The sequence below is a fragment of the Ambystoma mexicanum genome, chromosome 11, assembly GCF_040938575.1.
Source record: "Ambystoma mexicanum isolate Mex_15411 chromosome 11, UKY_AmexF1_1, whole genome shotgun sequence".
NCBI lineage: Eukaryota > Metazoa > Chordata > Amphibia > Caudata > Ambystomatidae > Ambystoma > Ambystoma mexicanum.
Window position 1 is genome coordinate 818809060 of NC_090934.1, and position 12494 is coordinate 818821553.

General features: G+C 42.5%; 1 protein-coding gene across 1 annotated transcript in view; it reads right to left on the reverse strand.

Moving 5' to 3' along the window:
• PIK3C2A (phosphatidylinositol-4-phosphate 3-kinase catalytic subunit type 2 alpha) overlaps positions 1 to 12494 on the reverse strand; it is a 2027647-nt gene that overhangs the window by 1108980 nt on the left and 906173 nt on the right. Inside the window, exon 16 of the mRNA XM_069623772.1 lies at positions 1402 to 1590. Coding sequence (XP_069479873.1) covers positions 1402 to 1590 — 189 coding nt within the window. The remainder of the gene's footprint in view (positions 1 to 1401; positions 1591 to 12494) is intronic.

The window sequence follows — 12494 nt, forward strand, 5'->3', positions numbered from 1 at the left end:
AACCTGGTTTGGCACGCAGAGTAAATTTCAAGAAGGACCTTTCCAACAAGAGATGGCCAAAAAAGAAGACCGGGCCATTTTGACAAAATGGGCACCCATGTGTGCTTTTACTGCAGCTGCAATTGCAGCCCGCAGTAGAAACACTCAATGGTAGAAAAAAGTAAACCACTGCCACCAGCCATTAATTGTAGAAAGGGCAACATAAAAATGTTACATGAGAAGATAGACAAAGGGGATACTAAACTAAGTAACCCCTCGAGCACCCTATTGTAAGATAGTGTGTGCTAGGTCTATAAAGAGTTAAAAGTAAGTATAGTCAATTTCACTTCACTGCTCTTGGAAACAGTAGCTATCCAAGAGAAGGTATTCAAACCTTAGCAGAAATCCAAAGGATGTTTATGTGACACTGCACTGAAGGTGCTCTGTGTCACAATGTAAAAAGATGATGCCTATGGAGTTTGTCAGACTCCAAAAACAAAAGAAACTCTGTTCAAACCACAGAAAAATACATGAGAGAGTGGGGAAAAAGGTCTCACTCTCTCCAGGATAAAAATAAAAAGTCCTAAAGTCCAGCAAAAGAACTGGGGATCTCGAAGGTAGAAGGGAATTAGCACATGTCTGAGAATCCTCCCGAACATTCATGCAAACCAATAGCGATGGTGGGAGAATGGGATTTGGCTTGCATGGCGTAGGCCGACCCACCACTTAGTGCCCCTGTCTTTAAGCATTTCCGGTGTAGAAAGCTTGCAGTAATCGAACGCCATTCAGCGTGATTGCGTGGAAAGTAATTGTTACACACTCAGTGTGCATCTTTCCAGGGAAATGTTCTATTACAGGAAGGACAGAATTCAAGCAGCAGCTAGACAAATATTAGTAGAAAACAAAGCGGAAAAAGGAATTCTATAAAAGAATGTAAATGTGGAAGGACCCCCCGCTCTCCCAAATGCAAAGGCCGAAGCCTGGTGAAGGCCACAGCCAGTAGTTGAGAATGTGAATTCAAAGTTTCCAGCAGTAGTCGCCAGACCTTGGAGAATCGTTCATCGAGACGACTGAGATAAGATAGCAATATCGGATGTGAATTCGTTTTAAAGCTGCAATCTATCTCTAGTAGCAAAGCTACGAGCTCCGCATATGCAACCAATCACAATGGCAAAAAAAAAAAAATATCTGGTGGACCCCGACCTGTGACGGATCATGGGTATAATACACGTTACACAGGGATAGTAATAAAAGCACACCCAGTTGACATCCCTTTTCGAAACTCGAAAACAGAATGCAATACTCCGCCACCTACCACTAGATACCGTCCTATGCACAGCATGTGCCAAAAAACAAACTAGCCAAAGTTTCACTTCACATACATATGTTTTATTTACTTGTTGTTTGTTCTCCATTACTTACCTTGAGTCAAGCAACTCCATTGCATTTACAGGAGCTAGTGGAGGCCACTGATTGATGAGAGCATAGACCTCAGACAAATTTGACCCATACCAGTTAGGGACACCTGTTAATATTTTTGGGAGACTGTTTTTATGCTCATGGCAGTAATAGCGCATCTCCCACAAAAACATGTTTTCTTCTTTGGAAAGCCTGCAGAGAAAGAAAATAATGTGTAATAAGTATATAGACATGCTGATAATAACAAAAATGCATTCACTGTAATGTGCAAAAACAAGCACTAACTGAAATGATCTATCATAAGGAACTTTTGTATGATCACAATTATGCTCAAAGCAAAATGACAGATCTAAGGTTGTCCTTTCCTTTGAAGTATTATATTACAAGTCACCCGGTCAATGAGGTTTTGAGGCACACAAGCTGTGTGCGTTTAATTCTACAGCAAGGAGTCTTTGTCATCGGACTGTCATTCGCATGACAAAGTGTGTGACACTTTAAAGCAATTCTACTGCTTCTGTCTACCATTAGTTACATCTGCAAAAATAACAGTACTCTCTCTCTTGGTGATAATGCCACTAAAAGATTACATTTTTTTCTTCATTTTAATCTATTTCCAGAAAGAACACAAAAACCCAGACAGTTATGAGGATGTGGAAAGGATTTGAGAGGCAGACTGTATGGCTACAATGTGTGACAATCTGGTAGGGGAGGAACAGGAGCATTTTTGAGTGAGGAGGAGCTGCCCGGTCCACAGCCCCCTAGTGACAGTACAATGAGGATTCCCAAATGTCCGCCTCCCCTCTATGTTAGGAAAGTTTTTCTTCTTGCACCTTGCCCTCCATAAATTCATATAGGACCGCGTCTTTATGCCTATTTTTTTAACCCTGTCCTGACGTTTGGAGGTCAGTAAAGCCTTCTGCTTTACTTTGGTTGCCTATTTTGCGGATACTTATGGGGAAACCAACTAGTCCCTAAAACTGTCAGTACTTAGATACTTGGGGGGTCATTATAGGTTTGGCGGTGCAGTAAAGGTGCCAGGAAAAGTGGTGATAAATCCATTATCGCCACATTTACTGCACCGCCAAAGTACAAATTTCCCGGTGGGGGTCACTGATTTACCTCCAGCCAAGAGCTGGAAGTAAATCAGGCCCTCACTGGCAAAACAATGCAGGTAATTGTAATTGGTTTTTTATAACGTGCTTAATACCCAGAGGTTTCTAAGCGCGGACCTGGGGATCGAACCTGTGTTGCTCTGCATCGCCTTGCTTCCAGAGCTATTCTCCGGCACCGGTTTACCAGTAATACCAGGATATCAGGTGGTGGAAACGGTACGTAGGTTTGCCGGTATCTCGCCAGGAATTACCGGCAGGATACTGGCAAACCTATAATGAGCCCCTTTGTCTCTCTTTTGGAATTCTTGTAATTTTACTATTGCATACATCACATTACAGTGAAGGGCAGCCAAGATACTTTGTATCCTCAACTTTTTATCTGATGGCTTTTTATTTACTTTGACAATGTGCCAAAGAGAAGCTAGTGGCAGCTGTGTGGTTTTTACAATGTTTCTGATTTCATACTCATACACTTTTCCATTTACCATGAAAGGGTACAAAAGGTTGCTAGCACCCTAAAATGGCCTTGGCACGAGATTTGTGCTTGTTCTTTGGCCATCTTGTCCTTTGCCCTTCTTCATGATTTCAGGTCAGGAAATGCCATACAAGGTAATCCCTGAAAGCTGCTATTTTTGCGGGCTAGTGGCCTTTGCATGTGTGAGCCAGAGAGGGCTTGGACTGTCTGGTCCCAGGTCATAGCATCTGGCACCCAAAAGTCTGTTGCTGGACCGATGTAATGACCAGTGTTTGTCCAGGTTTGGACAACCGTGGGTTGTTTGAATGTTGCAGATCCTTACCACTGGTAGGCTTGGGCAGGCACCCTCCTGAATTTTGGCTTAAAGTAGGACTGCTGCAGCTATTCACCAGATCATTGTTGGAACCAAAACTTCAACGGAAAAAAAAGCAAGCGTGTTTACAACCGGAGGACGATCCCTGCAGCTAATCAGCATCGACTCCAGTGATTGGCACGATGAAGCCCTGCTCCTCTACCTGATCTCAGAAGATCTTCGTTGGTGCTTCAACTCTTGGACAGGTGGGAACAACCAGTCTCGACCCCTGCTCACGGATCCATGCCTTTGAAGCCTTTGGAAGTGTTCCTGAACCACTGTGGACTAGCCAGCTCCCTTTTGGGCTACTGCGCTGCAGCAGTCACCATTCCGAGCAGAGGCGTGAGACTCACAGGATCTTCAGGTTATGCCATCATTTATTTATTTATTTGGTTATTTGTATTGCGCACCTAACCCAGGGGTATCTGGGCGCATTCTTAATATCAAACGATTACAGCAGTACAGTGTGAGTTAACAATCATTTTAGCCAAGGGGAGTTGCACAGTTAAAGTATAACAAGGAAAATGAGTAGCAGAAATGATGCATCGTATTTACATGAATTGTCAATCCATATTGTCACGGATTTAAAGACACAGCACACTCCAGACCATGACTCTCTCCACTGGCCAGGGGTGTGGTGCACAATAAATAGGCTTTTAATTTTATTGATTTCGGATTCAGTTTTCAGAAGGCAGCCAACCCGTCTCACAACCCCCTTGACGTACACCCCGTGTCGCAATGGACCATGAACCAGCCCGGTGTGTAATAATGCAATATATATTTAAAAATTTCTAATGAAAATCAAACAGATTCAATATAAGGCAGCAATCACCAGTGTGGTGATAATAACACAGTAAAATGATAGGATACTCTTAATTTAATTTTTTGACATCAAACACATCATTGCAAAAATGAATGAAAGCAAGATTACTTTTTGGGTAATACTTTTAAATGGCTCCACGGTTATGCATTTCCCCTGCAACACTCCCTCAAACCCCTGTTAACCAAGCTTTGTGTGAGTGGAGAGGAGTAGCAAGGAGTCCGGCATACTAGGCAAAAATCAGATTGAAAATCCGAACCTAACACCCCTGAACGGGAGGCCAAAATCGGATTGAAAACCCTTGAAATTGAGCGAAATGGAACTCGGAATAGTTATTTTACATGTGCGGTTGAATGGATAAGACAGGAATTTGTGTGGCTGTACTAAAGAGACAAGAGAACTTACAAGCTACAAGGCAAGGCACTAAACAACATGCATACAGGTTAGAAAATTGACTTTGGGAAGGAAAAACAGTGCAGCAAGAATCACACGTGTCATAATTGCAATTTCTTTTCACTGGTTTAAAACAAGCAAACAGCTTCAGAAATGAGCAAAACAGACAGAATCGAAAATCGGTTGTCCTGATGGGGTATACAGGCGCATAAAAGGTATGATACAGGTATGATACTAAAGTGAAAGGGTGACTCTTGATGGGTGACATTATGGGATTCTTTAAAAGGGAAGGAAAATAGGATTTTTAAAGGGAAACACTTTCATGGGCAAACTCGGTTTTGTTAGCAAAATGATTTGTTTAACTGCAACTATATTTTAGTGGCTAGATATTTAAAGAAAGACAGTACACAAGGAGGATAATTTGCAAGGTTAACAGATTCACAGCGTGTTCATCTCTATGGGAAATTAATTTAATTATTCAAAATAGTACTAAGGACTTACATAACGGACTGAAATGATTTGGAAAGAATTACGCTAACACATGGAGACTAATACGGATTCTTCTAAGGACAGGATACATAGAAGATTCTGACAATTTAAGGTACTTGTAGGATTTCTTATGGGGTTAGACAGAATGCAAGGTAACAGAACGGTGTATGCAGCTTTTTCGTTACTGGGGAGGGGTGATATTTACAAAATGCACTTGAATTGGGTAGTTTGGACAGCTAACCGGGTTGCTGGACAGCGGGACAAAGATCTGGTCACTGCACAGCAGCCGGGCTCTCCTTTAAGGGAACAGCGAGGCAACCAGGGTCTGGTCACAGTGGACAGCGGGGTGCATCAGCTGGGCAAAGACAGGTCTGGTCACTGGATTCTCCCAAAGGGGTCCGGAGCCTTTGCTCCTTTCTCCCTGAATTATTGGGATTTTTGTAGGGTTTAGTTCTGGATAGGAGGTTCTGCCTGGATATGGATCAGCTACCTCTAGCCTGGCTCTGGAGTCTGGAGTCTTGCAGGGTGAATGTTGAATGTCTGGATTTTAAAGTTTGGATTTTTGAATGTCCTCACTCTCTCCATGCTTCCTCCTTTTATAAGCAGGATGACCTCAGAGGATTTTTACTATGTGGACGGAAATAACCTGGACATACCTCTAAGGTAGGATAGGTCAGGCTGTGGATGTTGCCGCCTCCCTGTAAGAAGATTGGATCCAGGGAAGTGACATCAGTTTTAATGTGGGTGTTTTATGAAGGTGCTTTTTTTGTTACACCACAGTTACTTTTGCCAAAATCGGTTATGAAACAAAACGCTTATATGTACAATTGTCATTCTCATGAAAATCAGATAGGCAGATCCCACATTTTACAAGGTTCTATGCCATTTCAAACCCCAAGTCTGTGCGATGTTGCTTTGCCCTTCTGGCAATCTCTCGCCATTTCTATGGACAACATTTCCCCTAAAATTCTACAAATGGATACACAGAAGCCTATCAATGTCAGGCATATTTCCATTAAATTTTACATCTGTGTCATGTACACTTTATTCAGAAATGCCTCTTTAATGCAGTTCACGTCCCTCACATGCTAGGATAACCCACAAAGTCTCATCTTGCTGATACACAAATTGCATTAAAAACCATCATAATTTCACATTACTGCTTATTCAAATTACTGAAATAAATGTCTTAATATAAAAAGTCTTAAATGAAATGGCTGGCTTTGTTCCCGAAAGTGGCCAGTCTTTCCAACCCCCCAGTCAAATGTCTTTTCTGGTCAGCTTGTCCATGGGTTGTCATGACTCCTTTGAAGTCCTTAAGTTTAAATGCAGAGGATTTCACACTTCTGAGGCAAACATATGGGTTGGAATCCCCCGGTGTTCTTGGGAGCATCTCGGCCATGCAGTCTGAGGCACCCTGTAATTATCACACTTGTCAGCCCAAAGAACAGGGTCCCTGCCCTGGCAGTATGAAATCACGCAGAAGTGCGACATTTGGTCTTTAAGCCAAATTGGTCTCACAGGAATACCTGCCTAAGTTAGGCTGTTGAAGTTCTTTTTGTGAAGAAAAATAAACTACACAGAGTTAAATATACCTATATTTTTGCAGCTTTTCTTCCCCAAATGTACAGTTGTGTTTCTGGGCATTTGACCGTATTCCTTCCCATTTAGCTTCCATAATGTCATTCCATTTCTTCGCAAAGCAGTGTAACATGGGTTAATTTTATTTTTACGCCCATTTAACAAAATTTGGTTTTCCTCGTATTTTCATTCTGAAGGCTTTCATAGCTTTAGTCAATTTCTACACACAGGGATATGCTCAAGAAATGGGTTCTTTGAAACTGACATCAGGCAAAGGAGAGAAAGCTTCTTTTGAAGTGCTATGCACTTGTTAATTTGTTTCCAAAGTAATGTCTAGCTGTACGGCCTGAAATATAATTCCCGCTTTTCACAGACTTTATTTGACACAATAATGCCGTTTAGGGAGGGAAGGCCCTCATTTTATGGTGTTCAAACTGAATATGGATGGACATGGCTGTTTTTTACTGGAACCAAACTGTGTGATGTTTAAAGATGGAAATATCACCAGTTCAAGGTCGTTTTTAAACCCAGAACATTTTCTTTTGCAGTTTTACATTTTGGAGATCACAACACAGCAGGGCTGAGCCATTCTGCCTTTGAATTCCTTTTTTTGGTTCACATGAAGAAAATACATGCAGCCATTCTCGGGGTGTATGTTCCATCTCGCCCCATATGTGCTCAGCAGAGACAGTGCAGCCATTACTTCTATAACTGCTATAATGCAGTTTTGTGATGCAGGGGAGTTCTGCAGGGCTGGTAAATGTACCCCACAATACATGTATATACATTGGAAGGTAGATCAGTACAGATACAGGCAATGCAGTTTAGAGATGACGGGTAGTGTTTATATCGTAACAATCTTGTTGGAAAAGCCAAGTTTTCCGTTTTTTTCTAAACGTCCAGTAAGATGGTTTTGCTCTTAAGGTCAGGGGCATGGAGTTCCAGATGTTCGCTGCTTGGACTGGGAAACTAGTACCTCCAGATTTTTGTAGTTGAAATCTCGGTATGTTTAAGAGATGGGCATGGGTGGACTGGGTGGGTCTTAGGCTAGTGTGTTTTCAAACTTATTCGAACGATATTTGGGCGCTGCCTTGGATAGGTACTTGTGCGTTAGGGCGAGCGTTTTGAACACTATCCTGTTAGGCATCGGGAGCCAATGGGCATTACGTCTGGCAGCTGATATATGGTTATTCCACGGTATATTGAGAGCCACTTGCAGTGCGCTATTTTGTAGAACGTTTTTTTAGGTTCCGTTTGTTAGTTCCTTCGTAAAGGGCGTTGCAATAATCAAGTCTGGAAACTATGAGGGCTTTGGCCAGAGTCATGCATCTCTCGGATGACTGAAAGGGTTTACAAGCATTAATGAGTTTAGAGGTGTAGGCAGTTGTAGAGGCAGTCGCATTAAGTTGTTTAGTTGGCGTGAGGACTGAGTCCAGTTAAATGCCAATCATTTTAACTTCTTTGGTGAGCTTGATGTTAATGTTAACGATAATGAATGATTTAAACTGTGCGTCTAGTTTCTTTAGTTGTTTCTGAGAACCAATGAGATGTAACTCAGTTTTGTTGTCATTAAGACAAAGGCCCTTGATAGCCATCCACACCTGAATAGTTTGGTACGTTTCGTTAAGTTTTTTTAAGTCAACGTCATAAGAGCCAGTGATGGGAATGAGAATGTGGGTGATGTATGCGTAATTATAATTAGTGTAGGTGATACCCATATTGTCCAAGTGGTCAAATAGTGGATTTGCAAAGATATTGTATAGGGTGGGTGAGACACAGGAACCCTGCGGGACACCGCAGTCCACTGAGGCTGGCTCGGCTGAAATTGACGGTGCAAAGACCCTCATGGTCCTGTTGCAGAGGAAAGATTGAATCAATTCCAATTCTTTATTGGAGAAGTGTGCTGCCATGGTCGGATGTTTGTACAGTACTTTATGATCGATCAAGTCAAAGGCCGCAGATACGTCTAACAGGAGTAGGAGAGCTAGGTTGCCATTATCTTTAATTTTGCCATTTGCACATCAAGGTCTATCAAGGCTGATTCCGTCCCATGTCCTGGTCTAAAGCCTGATTGACGAAAGCCTATGAGATTGTTTGATTCTAGATAGTTTTGTATTTGCAGGTAAGCTGCCCTGACCAATATTTTTAGTAAAAATGGAACAGTCGTGATAGGCTGGTAGTTTGTAGGAATGTTAGAGTCCAGTGTTGTTTTTTTTTTAGGAGAGGGAGGCCCCAAGCTTCTTTCAAGTTAGTTGGGACAGAGTTCAATTCGAAAGAGGCGGTAATAAATGACGTGATGGAAGGGGCTAGATCTTCCACTGCGTCTTTCATGACCGAGGCTGGGCAAATGTCGACTTGGTATCTGTGTGGCTTGAGGCCAGATATAAAAATGTTTTCTTCTGTTATAGTTACAGCTGTGAATTCGAATGGAGCAATCTGATTTGGGGGGACTTGCGTAGGTTTAGCAAATTGAATGTTAGGTGGTAAGCTCAGTTTTTTTGCTTCAATTTTGGTTTGAAGAAGTTTATTTTTTATTTTTGCCCAGTAAGGCATTCTGTATGTCTGTACACCAAGTTACATCTTTGGTGCAGGATTCTTGTGGTGTCAGAGGTGATTCAAATTCGCAGAGGATATCAAAAAGTTCTTTAGTGCCAGAGTTGGCGTTCAGAATTCTTTTATCGTAGGTAGAGCTTTTAGTCTCTAATATGGCTGTTTTGTAATTATTGGAAGCAGTGGAGAATTTTTCTTTGAGTCTGTTGGGTTTCTTTTCCAGTGCATTTCGGCAGCTCTCTTTTCACTACGCAAGGTTTTGAGACTAGTGGTGTACACTTTGAGAGGAGCTACTTTATCTGTGGCTTGTAGAATAGTGTGATTATACAGCTCAACCAAGGCAGATGGGTCAGAGCTGTTCGAGTTAGTATTGCTGGTGATAGGCAGCAATAGTGGCAGTAGCTTCTCGGCTGTGATGTTACGTTTGCACCTCGTAGGTACTGGTGGTGCTCGACTCAGGCCAGTGTTTCAAAGGGGTTTATCCTGGATCGAGAAACACATGACGTGATGGTCCAACCAGGCGCATGGCGAGTTGGAGAGGATATCCGTGTCACAATGGAGATCAGCCAGCCAGTCAAGTTAAGTTAATCGTTCTATCGTTGCAATGTGTGGGGTTGTTAATCCTATGAGAGAAGTCAAGTTCAGATAGGGTGTTGGCAAGGCAAGGGCGTTATGATCACTGTTATCATTGAAACCTAGGTTTAAATTGCCTAGCAGCATAATTTGGGAGTTAGGTTTTGTGTTCTGTGTCAGGAGGTGTGTGATGTCATCCTCGAAAGAAGTTGTGGGATCCGGTGCTCTGTAGAGGAGGTGGATTGTTATAGTGCGGGAGGCAGTCAGAGGAAGTTTGACGGATAGAAGTTCACCTGATGGAAACAATTGTTTGGGTAGCTCTCTCAGACCAAGTTAATTTTTAGCAATGATGGTTAGTCCTCGACCTCTGGCAGTTTTTCTCTGTCTGTCTTGAGGATGGTTAAGTTGTCAGGGATTGCCAGAGAGAGGGCGGGTCCTGCCGCAGTGAGAAGCCATGTTTCAGTTACTGCCAGGAAATCCAGATTGTTGGAGAGGATGAGGTTGGCAACTTCCAGAGCATGGGCTACAAACGATCTGGCGTTGATAAGTGAACCTTTCATGGATATATTTATGAGAGTTTTAGGTAAGGTTGTAAGAGTCTTAGGGATTTTGGCAACCAGGGTGAGTTTGTAGGTGCACTGTTCCCAACGGCTGTGGGAGTCTTAAAATCTATTAGATCCGTTGAGGAGTCATGGTTTGAGTTCGGCAAGTTGGGTTGTATGGTAGGGTTGGACCTGTTTGTGAAAAGTAGATTTGTGCTTAGTTAGATTTGTAGGTCTGGGTCTTTTTCGTAGTGTGGGCTTGGGCAAATGCTATCTCAGTCTAGTGTTTCTGATGTACACCAGGCAGGGTTGGTTAGGGGTAAGTCGGATAGCATATTGAAAAATCTATTGCATAGGAGTGAGTAAGCAATCTGTTTCGGGAGTAGTCCCTTTCTCAGTTTTAATTATTGCTATAGTCCCATTCCCTGGCTTCATGAAGAGATTGGTGAGTTGTAGCGTGGGTAGGAAATTGGTAGGTGATATGTCGCAATTTTGGGGTTGTGGTCGAACCATAGTTAGTATAGATATATGTGATTAGGGCGTGTGGAGGGCTAGTGGCAAACAGGCTTAGTGTGTGGCTTTTGCAGTGTGCTTATGTGGGGGCCCTGTCTAGGAGTGGGAGGTCACTCGTGGTAGGATAAGTTGATAAAGCCCGAACGGTTAGGTAGCGAGCACATAGATGTGCTGTAGTATTAAATGCTAGCATAGGGAGTAACGTTGGCATATCTCATAAGATCCCTAGTTACAAGTAGTCTTTTACACTTTTGGTAGTGCAGGCCCAGGTAATGTTACATTATTTGTTACTTGTAACTGCAAACAGTCTAGAGGTAGGAGCCTGACAATGCCTAGTTCCAAAGGTAAAGGAGCCCTAGTAACGCTGAGTCATTGGATATACCTAGTGGCAGATATGCATTCACAGTAGGGAACACAGTATTTCGTTATACATGGTGGCGCATATGCATTTGACGGTAATGTAGGTTTAAGGTAATAGAGCCCTGGTAGCACAGAGTCGATAGTTATACCTAGTGGCACCTATACATTCAGCAGTAGGGAACACAGTATTTAGTTATACATGGTAGCACATATGCATTCAACAGTAATGTAGGTAAGGGTAATGGAGCCTGGTAGCACAAAGTCATAGTTATACCTAGTGGCACATATATATTCAGAGCATTAAATGAGAGGGATCTCTGCAAGGCTCACGTGGGACGGCGAGGTAGTAGTTGCATAGAAATCTTTTTGAGCAATCATTATGCCAAGGCAAATGTTTTTGTAGAGGGTGTGTATGGGAGGACAGGTCCAGAAGACCCCCCTCGCCGACATGCCCCACCTACGTGAGGTTCGTGACCAGGGCCCAGGTGGCGGGGTGACTACTGATCGACACACAGGACTGATTGTGTTGTACTGTAACTCTCGGTATTTGTTTCTTATGCACTTACCGTTTGCACAGAATGTGTAAGTAATAGCATTTCCCTGTATATTTGTCCACATAGACTGCACTAACAATGTAAAAATAAGAACAATACACACTGAGTTAAAGGACAGATAAAAAGCTACTAAATATAGCAGAAACTACATTTCCCATGAGACTATGGGTGAAGGGATTAAAAGGCACTAAATATAGCAGAAACTACAGTTCCCATGAGACTATGGGTGAAGGAGATACACGTGACTTTACCATACAATAATAAAGATTTACTAGGTTTTCACACGAGCCAACAATAAAAAGGGCTCCGTTTGTAAAGCTAAATGCATAACTATGCGTTTAAATTGCATAATGGAATTAAACTTCGTGTAACCTCATGACACAGGTCAATAGAGGCATAGTATCCCAATCTATGGCCGACGACAGGGAGAAGGTGGAAAGCGAAGTAGGACGAACAAGTTACCTTGGTAACAGCATACATACTCCCCATTCAGTAGGAGGCGAACGCCTAGTAAACACACGACGCTTGATGCCGGAATTGTGACTTTTCAGGTAAGCTCTAACTAAGCATGAGACCACCCATTGCTATCTTCCTATCAGTCTCAGAGCCGCAAAAAAAGACGAGACGGCCCATGGATCCGCACTAACTCTAGAATGAAAAGTCAAACATATAATGAACTGCTGTTAAGAAATGAAAGTGTGTATGTGCCGTAGCCGGCCTCCATGCTATATAAAAAACGCATTGTGAATGGCAGAACACATAGAAAAAGGATTACTTATGAA